At 40.3% G+C, this 18969-nt stretch overlaps 1 protein-coding gene and 1 long non-coding RNA gene across 2 annotated transcripts; both read right to left on the bottom strand.

The window, feature by feature from the left end:
- Nucleotides 1-51: 51 nt before the first annotated feature.
- LOC124004333 (E3 ubiquitin-protein ligase RNF182-like) lies at nucleotides 52-2463 on the bottom strand. Its single transcript, XM_046313163.1, has one exon. The coding sequence runs from the start codon at nucleotides 2421-2423 to the stop codon at nucleotides 1617-1619; it is 807 nt and encodes a 268-aa protein (XP_046169119.1). The 5' UTR covers nucleotides 2424-2463; the 3' UTR covers nucleotides 52-1616.
- LOC124004334 lies at nucleotides 52-15566 on the bottom strand. The gene is made up of 3 exons (XR_006833367.1): nucleotides 15215-15566; nucleotides 3178-3387; nucleotides 52-597 (listed from the first exon to the last, which is right to left on the bottom strand). It is a non-coding gene; the product is annotated as an uncharacterized LOC124004334 (long non-coding RNA).
- Between the last annotated feature and the right edge of the window lie 3403 nt (nucleotides 15567-18969).

Below are 18969 nucleotides of genomic sequence, written 5' to 3'. Positions count from 1 at the left end.
GAAGTGTGAGCTATGGGAGAAATGTAAAAAAGAATTGCAAAGATTACAAAAGTCTCTTGAGTCTTTATTGAAATATCTAGTAACAGTTTAGGCGTTAGGCGGTTTGCCCATTCCAATTGCAATAACACAGACAAGTTCAAATTACAACGATAAGTTACTGCAGGGTCACAGACAGACATGCCTTACAAAGGCAACTAGGAACTTCAACAGTATACATGGAGACTGTGCTGTATGTCTGAATACATCCTTAAAACTATGGGTTTTCATAGTCCGTTGCCCATAGGTCGAGCAGATAGGTATTCTACCACGATAAGGTTAACAGTGTCTGTGCAGTCATTGCCATAGTAGAACATGAGAGGGTCGTATTCTTTTTTAACAATACAGTTTAGTGATCGTCACAATAACTAAAGCCCATTCTGGTGAGCCGTATGCACACAAACAACAGCAATCTGATGCAGGTTGAGCTGTGTAATTAGAAAACCATTCATCAGGCCGTGGGCGTTGCACAGGTTGGCTTGTCTCGAATGTTCCAGTGGAAAGCCCTACATCCAAATCCAAGTGGTCACTCGGAAATGTTTGTTTTAGTGCTGGTATTATCTGAAGTGGGAAATAAGAAAGAAAGTGGTGGGTAGGGGTGTATTTTACAAAGGAGAGGGGATATACAGTGCAGTGAAAAAGTATTTGCCCCCTTACACTTTTGAATCATCTGTCCATAGAACATTATTCCAAGAGTCTTGATCATCCAAATGCTTCCAGGTGCTTTTTGGCAAACTTGAGTCAACTATTTGGATGACATGGGTCCAATTATGCCTGGCAAAAACCAAACACTGCATTCCACCGTAAGAACCTCATACCAATGGCCAAGCATGCTAGTGTTAGTGTGATGGTTTGGGGATGCTTTGCTGCGTCAGGACCTGGCCTTAAAAGAAGGAACCATGAATTCTGTTCTGTATCAGATCATTCTACAGGATAATGTCAGGCCATCTGTCTGTGAGCTGAAGCTGAAGAACATCTGGGCCATGGGGCAAGACAATGATCCAAAACACACAATCAAATCTACATGAAAATTACTAAAAGCAATACATTTGAAGTTTTGGAATGACCTAGTCAAAGCCCAGACCTAATCCCAATTGAGATGTGGCAGGACTTGGAAAGAGCAGTTCATGCTAGAAAACCCACATATGTCACGGAGTTACAGCAGTTCTGCATGGAAGAGTGGGCCAAAATTCCTCCACAGCGATGTGAGTAACTGATCAACAACTACAGGAAGCGTTTGGTTGGAGTCATTGCTGCTAAAGGTAGCACGACCAGTTATTGAGTGTAAAGGGGCAATTACTTTGTTTATGAAATAAATATCTAATTGTTGTGTTATTTGTTCACTCAGGTTCCCTTTATGTAATGTTAGGTTTTGGTTGTAGATCTGATAACATTCAGTATCAAAAATATGCAAAAGTAGGGTTAAATCAGAAAGGGTGAAAATACTTTTTCACGGCACTGTAGATATGCATCGGTGATTTGGTTTGGTCTATTACAGGTCTCGCTATGTCATGTCCACAGGTAGACATATATTGGTATTAGGGGGTTGAGTAGGGGAGGGGAGTAAAGTGGGGACGTGACTATGTAGCTATGGACTGCATGATCTCATGGCAAAGGCATTGACAGAAGCCGTAGAACACACACAGAACTAGGGTGGAGGGCACCAGGCTAACCAGGATGACGCCCAGGGTGAGCTGTTGGATCATCAGCAGGTAGATGCCCAGCGGCAGTGACGAGAAGAAGACCAGACACAGGACACCGATTAGGAAGCTGGGAAAGTTGCGCGAGGTCCAAGCGCCGCACTTCTGCAAGGGCATGTTGCAGGGCAGCGAGGCCAGGCTTGCGGGCCGGTACAGGCGCACCATATTGAGCATGCTCATGGAGTCCGATGACTGCGATTCGCCCGGCACCTCCATGATGGTGATGACCAGGCAGTCGGAGGAGCTATGCGACTGTTCGCCGGTTGTGACGCAGTCACCCCCAGAATCACCACCACAGCCGTCCCCTCCACCTCCGCTCAGGCTGCTTGGGGTCAGCAGTACCTCCCCGCCAGGGGTGATGGAACCGCCACTCTTCCTGGCCCGGTCCTGATAGGTGAGGATGGCCAGGATGTTGCTGTCGTCCTGCAGCAGCCAGATCTCCTCGTAGGGCACTTGCGTCTCGTGCCGACAGAAGGGGCAGCTGACGATGCTGGGGGACGAGTTCTCCACAATCTTCTTCAGGCATTTGGTGCAGACGCGGTGGAGGCAGCCCAGCACCTTGGGCTTGCGGGAGCGCATGTCGTAGCGGTTATAGCAAATCTTGCACTCCAGCTCCTCCACGGTGTAGACCAGAGGCTGGCAGCGCTGGTCCGTCTCCAAGTCCAACTTCTCCAACTTCTGGTTCATCCTGAGAGAGGCAAGGGAGGGCGGAATGCCCAGATTGCCAGGAATGGTGAGTCTAAATGTTCCAAGGCGTCACCCTGCACTGATTCAAACGCAGCTGCCCGGTATAGTTTTGTCCCAGATTCAAGACTTGTATGATTTTTTCTCAAGTGTGAAGATAGTGAATCTTGTTTTTAGACTGTTATTTGTTATTGTCCACATTATAGCTCACAAGAAGTGGGGTAAAAATAATGATTTAAGACACTGATATGATGGCACAAATATAGTTTTTTTTACACCTTTTCACAGTAAAAATACATTCACATACGGTATTACTTCACAAATATTGACACCTACGTTGCAAAGAGAACAATCAGGCCCTGATATATATTTTTGTCTGGTCCTGAATACCCTGAATAACTGAGTTTGTACAGTTGAGCATGCTGATTGGTTTTACTTTCACAACGATGTACAGTATAGTGCTAAATTAGTGTTTGAGGGCATAGGATTGGGGAAGACAGGTTTGGACTGGTCCCTACCCTAACGTAGTGCAGGCAGACTTCGGATCAGAGGGCTTCTTTTGCAGTTATCTACTGCTATCATACAATGCATTGCTCTCATGGTTACCCTGCACATACAATGTCTGTCTGCAGATTTGGTACAAATTCAGATCTGCAGATGAGTTTCCAATGACAAAACCATTCCAACAATTTACTGAGAGAACCTACTGGTTTTGAAAGTCCCTGTGATGTGTAAAGTGCGTAAACAGAAAACATACACAAGTGGACAGGGAGCTGGAACCATTTTCAAATTTGTCTGTGCCACTATTGTTTCGGTCGGAATATCCAAAATATGGAGTGATGAATTGGATTATATCCGTCAGGAAATCTTGCGTGAGTGGTTGTCGAACGATCAAGCTAGAGAGGGGTAGTGGTAATTGCCCGTATTGGTATTCTCAGGACACTGGTACAGCAGCACGGTCACTGCTCTGTGGAAAGAACACAAATGAATATTTGTCAGTGAATATTTGGGAATCAAAAACAAGTATAAAACCACACAGTAGAGGCCTAGGACGATCTAGCTGTCTAAGCTGTTGCCTCCTGTGCACATACAGTACCAGTCAAAAGTTTGGACACGGCTACTCATTCTAGGGTTTTTTCTTCCTTTTTTATCAAATTTTTACATTGTAGAATAATAGTGAAGAAATCAAAACTATGAAATAACATATGGAATCATGTAGTGACCAAAAAAGTGTGAAACTTCTTCCGGATCGGTGTCCCTTCCACGGGACGGTTGAGCTAACATAGGCTAATGCGATTAGAATGAGGTTGTAAGTAACAAGAACATTTCCCAGGACATAGACATATCTTTATATATTATTATTATTATATTATATTATATCTGATATTGGCAGAAAGCTTAAGTTCTTGTTAATCTAACTGCACTGTCCAATTTACAGTAGGTACTACAGTGAAAGAATACCATGCTATTGTTTGAGGAGACTGCACAATTTTGAACATGAAAAGTTATTAATAAACAAATTAGGCACATAGGGCAGTCTTTATTAAAAACTTTGAACATAAATACAATGGTTAATTGGATCAGTGTAAAACTTTGCACATAGACTGATGTCTTCTAGTGTCCAAAGTCTAAATTGCACCTGGGCTGGAATAATACATTATGTCCTTTCTCTTGCATTTGAAAGATGATGGTACAAAAAAATACAAAAGAACGGGTGTTTTTTTTTGTATTATCTTTTACAAGATCTATTGTGTTATATTCTACTACATTCCTTTCACATTTCAATAAACTCCAAAATGTTTCCTTTCAAATGGTACTAAGAATATGCATATCCTTGCTTCAGGGCCTGAGCTACAGGCAGTTAGATTTGGGTATGTCATTTTAGGCAAAAATGTTAAAAAGGGGGCTAATCCTTGTTTGTTAAACAAATCAAAATATATTTTATATTTGAGATTCTTCAAAGTAGCCACCCTTTGCACACCCTTGGCGTTCTCTTAACCAGCTTCATGAGGTAATCACCTGGAATGCATTTCAACTTCTTATCGCTGGGGGCAGTATTGAGTAGCTTGGATGAATAAGGTGCCCAGAGGTGCCCAGAGTAAACTGCATGCTACTCAGTCCCAGTTGCTAATATATGCATATTATTAGTATATGGATAGAAAACACTCTGAAGTTTCTAAAACTGTTGGAATGATGTCTGGGAGTATAACAGAACTCATACGGCAGGCAAAAACCTGAGAAAAAATCCAACCAGGAAGTGGGAAATCTGAGGTTGGTCGTTTTTCAACTCATTCCCTATTGAAGATACAGTGGGATATTGGTCATGCTGCACTTTCTAAGGCTTCCACTGGATGTCAACAGTCTTTAGAACCTTGTTTGATGCTTCTACTGTGAAGTGGGGGCAAATGAGAGAGGAATGAGTAAGAGGTTTGCCAGAATGCCTTGAGCTCGTGCTCGTGACGCTCGTTCACGTGAGAGCGAGCTCTGTTCCATTGCATTTCTACAGGCAAAGGAATTCTCTGGTTGGAACATTATTGAATATTTCTGTTAAAAACATCCTAAAGGTTGATTCTATACTTCGTTTGACATGTTTCTACGGACTGTAACGGAACTTTTTGATTTTCATCTGCTCCTAGTGAATGCGGTTCGTGAGTTTGGATTTGTGTACCAAACGTGCTAACAAAAAGAGCTATTTGTGTTATGCAGGTGAATGAGGACCCAAAAGCGACTTGGCGAAAACAGAGTCTTTAATCCAGAAAAGGAAATATGCAATACTCTAGACAAATCGGAGCGGTAAATAAAGCATAAAAAACAATTCCACTCGTAATGACGAGAACAGACTGGAGACTCGATCATAAACTGTAGGTTGCCTCGGGAAGGCACTTGACCGTAGCAGACTCAGACACCTGCTCACCACGCAGCATCTGAGGGAAACACGACACGACAGGACGATACAAAGACACAGCACGGTGAACAATATACAAGGATCCGACAGGACAGAAACGGAAGACAAGGGGAGAAATAGGGACTCTAATCAGGGGAAAAGATAGGGAACAGGTGTGGGAAGACTAAATGATTGATTAGGGGAATAGGAACAGCTGGGAGCAGGAACGGAACGATAGAGAGAAGAGAGAGAGGGAGGGAGAGAGAAAAAAGGGAACGAACCTAAAAAGACCAGCAGGGGGAAAACGAACAGAAGGAAAAGCAAAATGACAAGACAATATAAGACAAAACATGACAATTTGGACCTAAAAAAGTTATTAAAAAATACTTGCTTTGATATTTACTTCTCATGACCATTCCTTGATCTTAGTCAGCTAAACGCATAATACTAGATTGCAGATGGTTTTACTATAATTCTTACTAACATTAACCTACTACACTTACATGCTGACCACACCGCTCACGTCACGTGTGCGAGCGTTGCAAAATAGATTTACACATACATGTTATTCAATCATTGCACCCACACTGCTCACGAGCATCTGCGTAGCAGAGCGCTAAAGCAGAACTTGGTTCTATTTGTGACGCTTGATGCGCTGCAAGTCCCGCCTCTCCCATCTCCTCATTGGTTTTTAGGAGCATATACCTATGTGGGTGATTGAAAGATTAACTGAGGTCCACAGTCCAGTTGGTAGTGGTAATGCACCTTAAAGTTGGTTGCCAACTGCCACATAAAGTCCAAAGAAGAAGAAGCCTGAAGGAGGAGACATTACTAGAAACAAACGTTACTCTTTTATCTGTGGATTAATTGTCGGAGTAGAGGAGCTTGTGCATTTTAGGAACAAATTGCTAGTAACAGCAAGCTAGCTAGCTAAATTGCCATGAATGTTTAATTATTTTCGACCTGTCCCCAAATTAATATATTTGGTTCAGTTTTTTAAATATTTCAACCTGCGTGTCCTGATCACGTCTGGTGTGGGTGGATCAACATGCGTGTGATGGCGAACGCACGTGCTGGTCAGCATCTAAGAATGTGGACTAAGAGTATATGTATTAAGATTGTTTCACAAACACACTGGGAGTAGGCTATATGTATTTAAAAAAATCCAAACTGAAATCAAATCCTCTTGGCCAATGAAATTGAGTCTCACTAGGCCATTATTGTATCCCACCAGAGCTCTTTGTGAAACAAAGAAACTAAGCTACAAACAGAAAAGAGTTAACTCTACCCAATGCTGTGGGAACTGTGAATATCATGCTACCACACATAGACTACTGTTTGAGGAACCCAAAGAAAATAGACCACTGGTGTTGTGTGAATATCCCCAGGATTTCTATTGACTTCAACTCAGTAGAAAATGGAGCTCTTCTCGTGGCCTTTAACGATTTCCCCTTGGTGTCAGTTTGATTCTTTGCAAAATCATTAACACGCTTGCTGACATAGCATAGTGTGTTTCCCTATCTGATCAGCGGATAATAAATCCAGGGTGGGTTGTAAATTAACTGGTGGGGGGCATCACTGTTCACCAGAGATATAATTGTGAGGAAGACAATAGCCAACAGTCTCATTTAATGGATCTCGATAACAAAAGTAAACAGGCTATCCTATGGCAAAATTAATAAACCCATAAGCAGGACAGGCTTACCATATCCTTAATTGAATGTCAACTTGTCAAGCAGTATTGCTTTTAATGCTAGCCTTTTTATGCATTTGTAGTAGACAAAGAAACAGCAAATAATCTGCTAGAACATTTTACACTCGTATGCATTGACTTTTTTCAAATGTTCTTGTGTTACAGCCTGTATTTGAAATGGGTTAAATGTAGTATTTTTTTTCACTGGCCTACACACAATACCCCATAAGTATTGTGGAATTATGTTTTTCATATTTTTTTACACATTTATTAAAAATGAAAAGCTGAAATGTCTTGAGTCAATAAGTATTCCAGCCCTTTGTTATGGCAAGCCTAAATAAGTTCAAGAGTACAAATTTGCTTAAGTCACAAAAGTTGCATGGACTCACTCTTGTGTGCAATAATAGTGTTTAACATGCTTTTTGAATGCATACCTCTGTACCCCACACATACAATTATCTGTAAGGTCCCTAAGTCGAGCAATGAATTTGAAACACAGATTCAACCACAAAGACTAGGGAGGTTTTCCAATGTCTTTCAAAGAAAAGGCCAATGGTGACTTTAAAACAGTGGCTGTGACAGGAGAAAAATTCAGATGGATCAAAAACATCGTAGTTACTCCACAATACTAACCTAATTGACAGAGTGAAAATATTACAAAACATGTATCCTGTTAGTAACAAGGTACTAAAGTAATACTGCAAAAAATGTGGCAAAGCAATTCACTTTTTGTCCTCAATACAAAGTGTCTATAAAGATTTTATACCGTTGGGCATTGTTTTCTAGGAAATTTAGGATTAGCTCAAATTTTAGCTATTTGATTTAGAATTTTAGGACCCCTTTAGGTGTAAAAAAATAAAATTATATATATATAAAAAGTATAAAATATTGAATTTGGCCTTCAGTATTAAGAGTTCCTCTGTATGGTGTCTGTGTTCTTTTGCCCATCTTAATCTTTTCTTTTTACTAGCCAGTCTGAGATATGGCTTTTTCTTTGCAACTCTGCCTAGAAGGCCAGCATCCCAGAGTCGCCTCTTCACTGTTGACATTGAGACTGGTGTTTTGCTGGTACTATTTTATAAAGCTGTTAGTTGAGGACTTGTGAGGCATCTGTTTCTCAAATTAGACACTCTAATGTACTTTTCCTCTTGCTCAGTTTTGCACCAGGGCCTCCCACTCTTTCTATTCTGGTTGGAGACAATTTGTGCTGTTCTGTGAAGGGAGTAGTACGCAGCGCTGTACCAGATCTTCAGTTTCTTGGCAATTTCTCACATGGAATAGCATTCATTTCTCAGAACAAGAATAGACTGACAAGTTTCAGAAGAAAGTTCTTTGTTTCTGGTCATTTTGAGCCTGTAATCGAACCCACAAATGCTGATGCTCCAGATCCTCAACTAGTCTAAAGAAGGCCAGTTTTATTGCTTCTTTAATCAGGACAACAGTTTTCAGCTGTGCTAACATAATAGCAAAAGGGTTTTCTAATGATCAATTAGCCTTTTAAATTGATAAACTTGGATTAGCTAACACAACGTGCCATTGGAACACAGGAGTGATGGTTGCTGATAATGGGCTTCTGTACGCGTATGTAGATATTCCATCAAAAACTCTGCCGTTTCCAGCTACAATAACATTAACAATGTCTACACTGTATTTCTGATCAATTTGATGTTATTTTAATGGACATAAAATGTGCTTTTCTTTAAAAAATAAGGACATTTCTAAGTGACCCCAAACTTTTGAATGGTAGTGTATGAGTCTTTTTTTTACCTCCTTTTTCTCCCCAATTTTGATCTTGTCTCATCACCGCAACAGACTCGGAAGACAAAGGTCGAGTCATGCATCCTCCGAAACATGACCCAGTAAATCACGCTTCTTAACACCTGTGCGCTTAACCCGGAAGCCAGCTGCACCAATGTGTCGGAAGAAACACTGTTCACCTGACGACCAGGGTCAGCCTGCAGGCGCCCGGCCCGACACAAGAGTCGCTAGAGCGCGATGAGCCAAGTAAAGCACCCCTGGCCAAACCATCCCCTTATTCGGGCGACGCTGGGCCAATTGTGCATCACCCTATGGGACCCCCCGATCACAGCCAGTTGTGATACAGCCCTGGATCAATCCCGGGTCTGTAGTGACATCTCTAGCACTGTGATGCAGTGCCTTAGACCGCTGTGCCACTCGGGAGGCCCTTAATATTATCAGCTGAGAAATAAATATCGTAGCAGTAGAAGGCTGGGATCCTCCTCTTTTTAATGGCAACCATCAAAACTCTGCTTTCACACAGGATTGCATATAGGAATGTTTGGGCTTATAAGAACATTTACTTCACTCCATGCATCGACCACTGTTTGAGGAACATGCAGCATCATGGATAGAAAGTTTGGAGTGTAGCATAAGGTAACCAGTCCATCCAGTATGTATGACACAGTCCACACTCAAAGGCAATTGCTCTACCAAAGACATCTTAAATCTAGGTTGTTATTTTTGTAATCTATTATGCGGTAGGCTATTAAAATCAAAATTAAATCACATTTTATTGGTAGCATACACATATTTTTCAGATGTTATCGCAGGTGCAGCGAAATGCTTATGTTTCTAGCTCCAACAGCAGTAATACCTAACAATAAAAACAATACACACACATTTTTTTTAAATAAAAGAAAGAAGGCTATGTATAGTATAAATGGGACAATCATTTAATTCAGTTTATTTTGGGGCCTTGGGCTCATATATACTGTAGACCTATGTGTATGCATATGCTCTAATATGTGTATGGGTGTTTTGAAATAACCATCACCTTAGAAAGCGCTGTCCATTTCCTTGTGTTTGGCTTTGAAACAACATTCACAACGACCATGTTTTCCACTCAATTTCAACCTGTTGTTGAACTTCTTCCTTCAAATTGATCATCACAGTGAGGTGAGTTTTAAAAGCATTATACTGTTTTGATGATGTGTATGATGTGATTTTCGACAGCATTTGCATTGATGTCAGAGTGGTCAGAGGGACCAAAGCGCTGAGTATCATGCCATTAGTGACCTGACGGCTGTTAGCCAGCGCATGTTCAGAGTGCATAAGAGGAGATTACTGTGAATCAACGGTTATGTGGAATGTGACTGCGGTCATGACTGGAATGACAATGATATTCTATACCAGGGTCCCCCACAAGTTTTCTGAGCAAAAAAGTAAAACAAAAAAACATACATTTTTATTGTTGGACATAAAACACCTCTAAAGTGACTTTACTTTTGGAAATCTGTTCCAAAGTATTCCCACACATAATAGAGATTGTGTGATTGTATACAAATGTAAGTTATATGATCATATAGGCATAGGTTTATAAAAGCCATTTCTGGGACTACAGTATATTACAAATATTGGTATTTCAGTACTGTATAATACGATGGAGCTAATTCACTATGAATGTAAAAATATAGCCCAATAACTTCCTTCCTACTTTGTAAACTTTTCAGAAACATAAGAACACTTGGCACTGAATTGTGAAATACTATCTATACTATATGAGACAGACACTGTTGTCTTTTCTTGTTTCTAATTTTAGACACAGCAAAACTCTTGATTTGATGGGACGGGCAGGTTTATATATTGCACCTGGGAATAGTGGTGGTCAAGTCAATCACTCTTTTCCACTCTTTGCATTAACGGACGGACTGACAGTGAAACCTGTTCAATTAGGTTGCTTTTCTGTTTCTTATTATACTTATTTTCCACCATAATTTGCAAATAAATTCCTAAAAAAATCCTACAATGTGATTTTCTGGATTTTTTCCCCTCATTTTGTCTGTCATAGTTGAAGTGTACCTATGATGAAAATTACAGGCCTCTCTCATCTTTTTAAGTGGGAGAACTTGCACAATTGGTGGCTGACTAAATACTTTTTTTGCCCCACTGTATGCAAACTGTAATAATTGAGCACAGAAGACAATGAGGCATTGTTGAAGTTGAAAATACATCTAAAACATTATTTTATCCAAAGTGTTTATCCCTTACTTCAACCAAACATTTATTTCTTAATAAAAAATACAGCTATAAAAAGTGATATTATGACTGGATAGATAAAAATACAGGGATAAAAGTCCTAATGGACGGAGGGATTAAAGGAGGTTCATTTGGACAGATTGGTATGATAATGGAATGAACGTATTGTTGAAGGGAGGTTGAAGGTCGATGGGTGGGTGTGTCTGTATTAGGGTTTAATATTTTCTCTGGATTTTACAAATGGTCTATCCTGAGAATAAATCACTTTTCTCCCGGTTAACCAAGGAATTTCCTCGCAAAAAAAACGGAAGTGTCATTCAAAAGCATTATAAAACATAGAAATATGAAAATTCAAATCTGATGTTACCTGAGCCTGATTAACCATACATTAAATACTTTTTATGAGCCCTACATTAACTTCTTGACGCTACCCATCCCTTAAGCTGGATAATTGTCATCAGCAACCGCTGAATAGCATAGCGCCACAGTCAAATAATAATCCTAAAAAATATTCATATTCATGAAATCACAAGTGCAATATTGCAAAACACAGTTTAGCCTTTTGTTAATCCACCTGTCGTCTCAGATTTTGAAATTATGCTTTACAGCGAAAGAAATCCAAGTGTTTATGTAAATTTATCGATAGCATAACAAAACATTATGTACACTAAGCATTAAGTAGCTAGGTCACGAAAATCAAAAAAGCAATCAAATTAATTGTTTACCTTTGATAATCTTCGGATGGTTTCACTCACGAGACTCCCAGTTACACAACAAATGTTCCTTTTGTTCCATAAAGATTACTTTTTATATCCAAATACCTCTGTTTGTTTGTCGCATTATGTTCAGAAATCCACAGGAAAGAGCGGTCACGACAACGCAGACGAAAATTCCAAATAATATCCATAATGTCCACAGAAACATGTCAAACGTTTTTTTTTATAATCAATCCTCAGGTTGTTTTTAAAACATATAATCGATAATATATCAACCCCAAATGTCTTTCACAGTAGGAGAGGAAAAAACAATAGCTGTCCAAATTATGTTGCGCGAGCAAAACTCATGTGACCACTTGACGCAATGTTATCGTTCTGGCTCATTCTTCAAAATAAAAGCCTGAAACTATGTCTGAAGACTGTTGACACCTTGAGGAAGTGATAGGAAAGGGAATCTGGTTGATATCCCTATAAATGGAGCAATGGGTGTGTCAACAAAATAGAAGCCACTTCCTGGTTTGATTTTTCTCAGGGTTTCGCCTACAATATCAGTTCTGTTATACTGTATATATGTATTGGATAATGTCACAATCATTTGGGCTCATTAAATGTTGTTAACCTCTTGAAGCTAGGGGGCACTATTTTTATGTTTGGAAAAATAACGTTCCCAAAGTAAACAGCCTATTTCTCAGGACCAGAAACTAGAATATGCATATAATTGTCAGATTAGGATAGAAAACACTAAAGTTTCCAAAACTGTCAAAAAATATAACAGAACTGATATTGCAGGAGAAAACCTGAGGAAAATCAAACCAGGAAGTGCTGTTTTTCCTGAAAGCTCTCTGTTCCATTGGATGCCTTGCCTCCATTTAAAGGGATATCAACCAGATTCATTTTCCTATGGCTTCAAGGTGTCAACAGTCTTTAGACATAGTTTCAGGCTTTTATTTTGAAATATGAGCGAGAAAGATAACATTGCATCAGTGGATAGCTGGGTGTTCGCAGAGTTTTGCTTGCTCAACAGAGTGCCATTGTCTCTCCCTCTCCTATTGAAAACTGACAGTCCCGGTTGATATATTATCGATTATATATTTTAAAAGCAACCTGAGGATTGATTATAAAAAACGTTTGACATGTTTCTGTGGACATTACGGATACTATTTGGAATTTTGGTCTGCGATGTCGTGACCGCTCGAGCCTGTGGATTTCTGAACATAACGCGCCAAACGAATGGAGGTATTTTGGATATTAAAATAATCTTTATGGAACAAAAGGAACATTTATTGTGTAACTGGGAGTCTCGTGAGTGCAAACATCCGAAGATCATCAAAAGTAAGCAATTTAATCTATTGCTTTTCTGACTTTCGTTACCAATCTACTTGGCTGCTACTGTTTGTAATATTTTGTCTACTGAGAGAGATGTTCTTACATAAACGCTTGTTATGCTGTATTGAAACAACAAGCTAAGCTGTGTTTTGCTATATTGCACTTGTGATTTCATGAAAATTTAATATTTTTAGTAATTTAATTTGAATTTGGCGCTCTGCAATTCAGCGGGTGTTGAACCCGCTGAATTGATGGGTGCGTCAAGAAGTTAAACCATCAATCTCCGCTAAATCCACCCGCACAGCTGATCTCCATTGCAACCATTATTGGTCACCTCATTACTGCTCCCTAAAAGATGTCGGTGTTACCTAGCCCTGCTTGCGTACTGGATATGAGTCAATCATGGTCACGTGATGAGGTAACCCCACTTGCGAACTTCAAAACCAGTGTCTGCCCTCAGCCCAAGAGTCTAAATGGTCTAAGACGTAGAGACCCAGGTTCATATCCTGCGTGTTACACTTGCAACCGAAGTCTGTCAATATATGTTCCTTCTCTGGTTGGTGTTGTCATCACAACTTAGTCCTTTTTGAACAGACTAAAAGCGATTGACAAGCATTCCGTACAATAGAAAAAATAATTTCCTCGTATACCACAGTAAATCTACTGTGGCAATTTACCAGACACTTTCATGAATTACTCATTTTGGTGTAGCCTATTGTTATTATTTGATTTGTTTCCTATTTATCATATCCATAAGTGTCTGGTAAGGTAATTTCTTATCAAGATCGGGGGTAAAATATTCCTGGACTGTCCATGTTTGAAATGTTTAACTTAATCAAGTCAATCGTGGGCAATGAGATATTTGTGCCAGAAGGAATGGGCCTGAATCTAACCCATGCCAACATGGTAGCCCCATACTTTATGTGCGCAGGGTGCCTTATCGCTAGATCACTCCAGGCCGCATTTGAACTTCCTCATTTGAATTTCCTGGTGCAGCAGGAAAATCCTCAACGGGAAAAGAGTGATCAAGTTAAGAGCCGCCATCTGTAGATGTGTGCTGATTCACAACAATGTGAGACATGTACTGCTGGACCTGTATACATTCATCAAATTCACTTTCAAAATAGTTGTATATAAAGCTGCTATAAATAACATAATCAATAATTCAGTGATTTACTGAGTCCACCCTCTCCTCCAACACATTGTTTCAAATAATGACACATAAAAACGGTTTTAGATGCTCTAGTTATTGGGGATACATTTTTCAAACCTGTCCAAGTATTTACATAAATTCCTGTTGACATTTCTCTAAGACATTGAACTTTTTATATTGAACCATTTTAAAACAATTTAGGCACTACTGAAACTACTACTTTGTGATTGAAAACATGTCCAATGAAGAAGGCTTATGAAGATTTAAAACAATAGCCTATTCTAATTAGGTGGGCATGTCTGTCAAAATTGTACAATCCGACAACCAGTTTTGATCAGAAGCGAGCTTCTGGAACTCCTGTTGCAATATAATTTCACTATAGTCACTTCAGGAGATTTTAAAACGCATTTTAAAATGGACCCCATATTTAGTTTTGGCAACTAAACTGCCCAGGGCTGATTCTAACCTATTCATAGGCTACATATTTATTTCAGCATAAACATGTTTTACAAAAGTTGTTGTTGCTGTGGTTGTTTTTATTAGCCTGTTGTGTTGCATAAATGAATGCATGATAATTCCCAACAAGAAAAACAAATGGCAGCCCTATTTATTTGGAGTAGGCTGTATTTGAAAAGCCTTGTTTGAATTCAATCTTAATACCATTCACATAGTGGTCCTTTGTAGCTCAGTTGATATAGCATGGTGCTAGTTAACGTTAGGGTAGTGGGTTCGATTCCTGTGAACGCCCTTCGTAAAATGTATGCACATATGACTTGAAGTCACTGGATAAAAGCACCTGCTAAATGACAGATATTATGTAACCTATACTCATGTATAATAACCTATAGGCCTATAATAGAAAATGTATTTGTTAGATAGATCATAGGCCTATACTACTGAATGTAAATGTGACAAGCCTCATTTACATTCAGTAGCCTACATTAGACTAATCCAACAATCACATATCGCCGCAGTTATGTGCACTCGCCTTTGATGGGAAAGTGTAGGACGAAAAACCTTGCTCACCGTATGACAGTCTTCCCAGTGTGTTCACGTCAAAGTCCAAGGTAACCGAGGCTTGTCGCCATCACATTTCTTCTTCCCTTGTTATCTAGTGTCGCGCCCTGTCGGTGAGTCACTGTGGATCTTGAGGTCCCATCAACCCGTGTTGGACTGCTATCTCCCCTTCAATGCGGTAGCGCGAGCACCGTAGCATCAAGACCTGCACAGATTTATCTTCAGTGGTTGCTGTGGCAACAACACCAAGTGCAAGCTGCATGCAGCTAAGCTGCACAAGACTCAACGGTCAAGCGTGGCTGTGGTCTGTTATGGCTGGAGACAGCAGAACCTATGGCAGAACCATTCAATTTCACTGTCAATCAGTGGTAGGCTGTATAAATCTCTGCATGCAAATATATATTTAGTTTGGAATTGAAATGTTCATATCACAATTTGGTTTTGTACAGGATATGTACAGTGGGGAGAACAAGTATTTGAGACACTGCCGATTTTGAAAGTTTTCCTACTTACAAAGCATGTAGAGGTCTGTCATTTTTATCATAGGTACACTTCAACTGTGAGAGACGGAATCTAAAACAAAAATCCAGAAAATCACATTGATCACACATGATTTTTAAAGTAATTAATTTGCATTTTATTGCATGACATAAGTATTTGATCACCTACCAACCAGGGAAGGAGACAAGAAGGCCGTTGTGGGCGGTGAGTTGTCTGGACAACTATCACAATAAAGTTGTGAAGTAAAGTACAACATGTAGCCGAAAGTTCACTGCTCACCTTTTTCAACTTCGTCATTTTCCATCGTCATTTTCCATTGAACATAAATGGAAAACCATGAGGTTGAAAAAGGTGAACATTGAACTTTCTGATACATGTAGCAATCTTGACTAACTGTGGGTGTGTCACCAGTCTGTGCATGTGTGTCTCCTGCCTGTGTGTGTTTTGTGTTTGTTTACTGTGTCTATGTCTGTGCTTCTCAGCCCTGCTGACACAGGCGTTCCAGGACCACGTGATGGTATTCACCCAGACTAAGAATCAGGCCCACCGGATGCACATCCTCCTGGGCCTGATGGGGCTAAAGGTGGGGGAGCTGCACGGGAACCTGTCCCAGACCCAAAAGACTGAAGAGCCCCAGGTACCTAGACACTTTCCAACTAACTGGCCTTACAACTGGGCTTGCGCTGCTCCACAAAGAATTACACTCTGTTTTAATTTTCAACAATTGAACGTGCGGCTCTTGATAAATGACTATGCAAAAGCTATGCCTCCAGTGTAGCAGCTTAAAACCAACTATTTTTGCGATGCCCCAGTGTAGTTCCCCTGTAACACTTACAGTTGCACACTATTACCTACTTCCACACTATTGCCTGATTTACACTATTGGACCAAGCAAAGTCGAGCTGTACTGAGCTGGCCCGGTTACGCATCCACCATAGTTGCGGCAACCGTGCTGAAAAGGACAATGTGAAATGAAACTACGTTTTGTGTCGTTTTTTTTTGTCAATCAGGCATTTGACATTGCTAAAATAATAAGTATGCATAATACATACCCAGTCATCTTTTCTCAGAAATTAATCGAGTAGCTGGTGCAAGATTTTTGTTCTGTTGTGCGGAGATAAATAAGTAGAGGTCAGGGTGGGAAATACATTTTTGGGTCAGCCAGCAAAAACAATCTACCAGACACTCAACATTTACCTGCCCAAATATATATTTTTACATACATTTTCTGTTTCGCCCTGATTGGTCGTCTCTTTCACCTCATGACACAGCGGAGATAAATAAGTAGAGGTCAGGGTGGGAAATACATTTTTGGGTCAGCCAGCAAAAACAATCTACCAGACACTCAACATTTACCTGCCCAAATATATATTTTTACATACATTTTTTTTAAATCAATGGATGAGCATGCTTTGTAATGTTTCTAAAGCAAAAATGTATTACTAATATGTATTACATTCTCAATCAAGCACGAACATTTCAGATGGGACGTTACCGGGGTAACTGGGCACACTCTTGTCTTCCTAGCAGCAAACTCAAACTAACATTGAAAAACAACCTAGTGTGTGAACAAAGCTATACAACTGGCCAAGACACGTGAGGACAAAGTCACACTTTAGTAGCTTTTCTTGTCAATTGTGACCAACTTCGACATGTGGGCTTTTGATTGAAAAAACGTTTCCCAAATGCTCTTTGACTACTCACCAACGTGGCTAATGAAATAGTCATTCTTACACACCAATGACAAAATCTTCCCGCGTTTGGCGGGTGTTAATTTACCACACTACTAGTGGCTATAGTTTACATAAAAGCTGCCCTTCACTGTAGAAATGAACCATTTCTCCTCAGATGATCAACCTGACCATGCTGATGAAGCCATTTTCAGATTGAGATGCACCCGCTAACATTGTCGTTCTCCTCCACAGGTGATCAACTTCACGATGCCCAACACAATGAAGCACTACATTCACAGGGTGGGCCGCACAGCCAGAACCTGCAAGGTGGGTCGCTCTGTGTCCATGGTGGGCGAGACAGAGAGGCAGATGCTCAAGGACATTGTCAGGAAGGCCAAGACCCCTGTGAATTCCCGTGTCATGGCACAAGGTAAAAGCTCAACACTAGGACCCTTTTAAAATACTGCAGAAATGCATCTTTCCTTCCTTGTGTACTTGAGATAATATCTATAAGTGTTTGGATCGGTATAGGCTGGGATATCACCCTGTTAATTTGAACAATTCAAATCATTCAGATCACTGATTACTTAAAGGAAGGTAAGGATTAATTTCTAAAGTTTTCAAAATGTTGAAGTCGATTTCTATTGCAACGGGACTCATCTGACTAAATAAAATAAAAGGAACCTCGGTATACCTACTCCTCATTCAAGAGGGACTCTAGTCTTCCAAAGTTGTACAATCCAATGTTATTCTTAAAGGATATTTCAATTAGATTTTTTTCTTCTGGTTGTGCTTTTGTGATGACTGAGCTGTTCTCTCTCTCTCTCCTTCAGAGGTGATTTCAAAGTTCCGAGACCTGATTGAGAAGCTGGAGAAGGACGTGTATGCCGTCAGGCGCCTGGAGAGAGAGGAGAGGGCCATGGCCTACTCGGAGGCTCAGGTAAAAAGCAGCATATTGTGTGTATTCAAATACATGGTAGTGTGTTCCTGTGTTCATATGTGTGTATGTGTATTTTGTGTGTGTGTGTGCGCATGTGTCATTCAGATCAGTGTGGCACAGAAGCAGCTAGTATAAAACGCAGACGAGACAGACCTCCAGAGGACATGGTTCCAAATGCACGACGAGCGCAAGAAAGACCGCAGGGAGTACCGTAAGACCAACGCTTACTATAGGCCTGCCAACCTTCCTACCATGTTCCTCGCTGCTACTAGATTGCATCTTCATATCACAACATATCACACAACCCTTTCGATGTTATATACACAGTACATGCAGAGCATTACCATGGGCAGCATAACTCATCTCACTGCAACCAATGCCAACGACCTCGACTACAGCTCAACTAAAACAGGCCCTTGACTAAGACCCAGCTAGGGTCAGCACTCTGTTGGTCTTTCTTGTATGTACATTGAATTGAGCCTTTTGAGGCTTAACTGTCTGTGTGCAGATGTATCTGTTTTCTTTGAGCTGTGTATGAGCACCTTGTAAAGCCCAAAGGCAGCAAAAATCTCTATCTGCATAATTCATGATTTAACTTTATTTCACCTTTGTTTCTGCCAGTGACCAAAGCTCTAGCGGACTTTGACATG

The sequence above is a fragment of the Oncorhynchus gorbuscha genome, linkage group LG18, assembly GCF_021184085.1.
Source record: "Oncorhynchus gorbuscha isolate QuinsamMale2020 ecotype Even-year linkage group LG18, OgorEven_v1.0, whole genome shotgun sequence".
Lineage (NCBI taxonomy): Eukaryota > Metazoa > Chordata > Actinopteri > Salmoniformes > Salmonidae > Oncorhynchus > Oncorhynchus gorbuscha.
This window is presented reverse-complemented; position numbering and strand designations above follow the sequence as displayed.

Bases quoted from the DNA above. Each gene is read 5' to 3' on its own strand.
- LOC124004333 (XM_046313163.1), bottom strand. From the start codon at position 2,423: ATGAACCAGAAGTTGGAGAAGTTGGACTTGGAGACGGACCAGCGCTGC.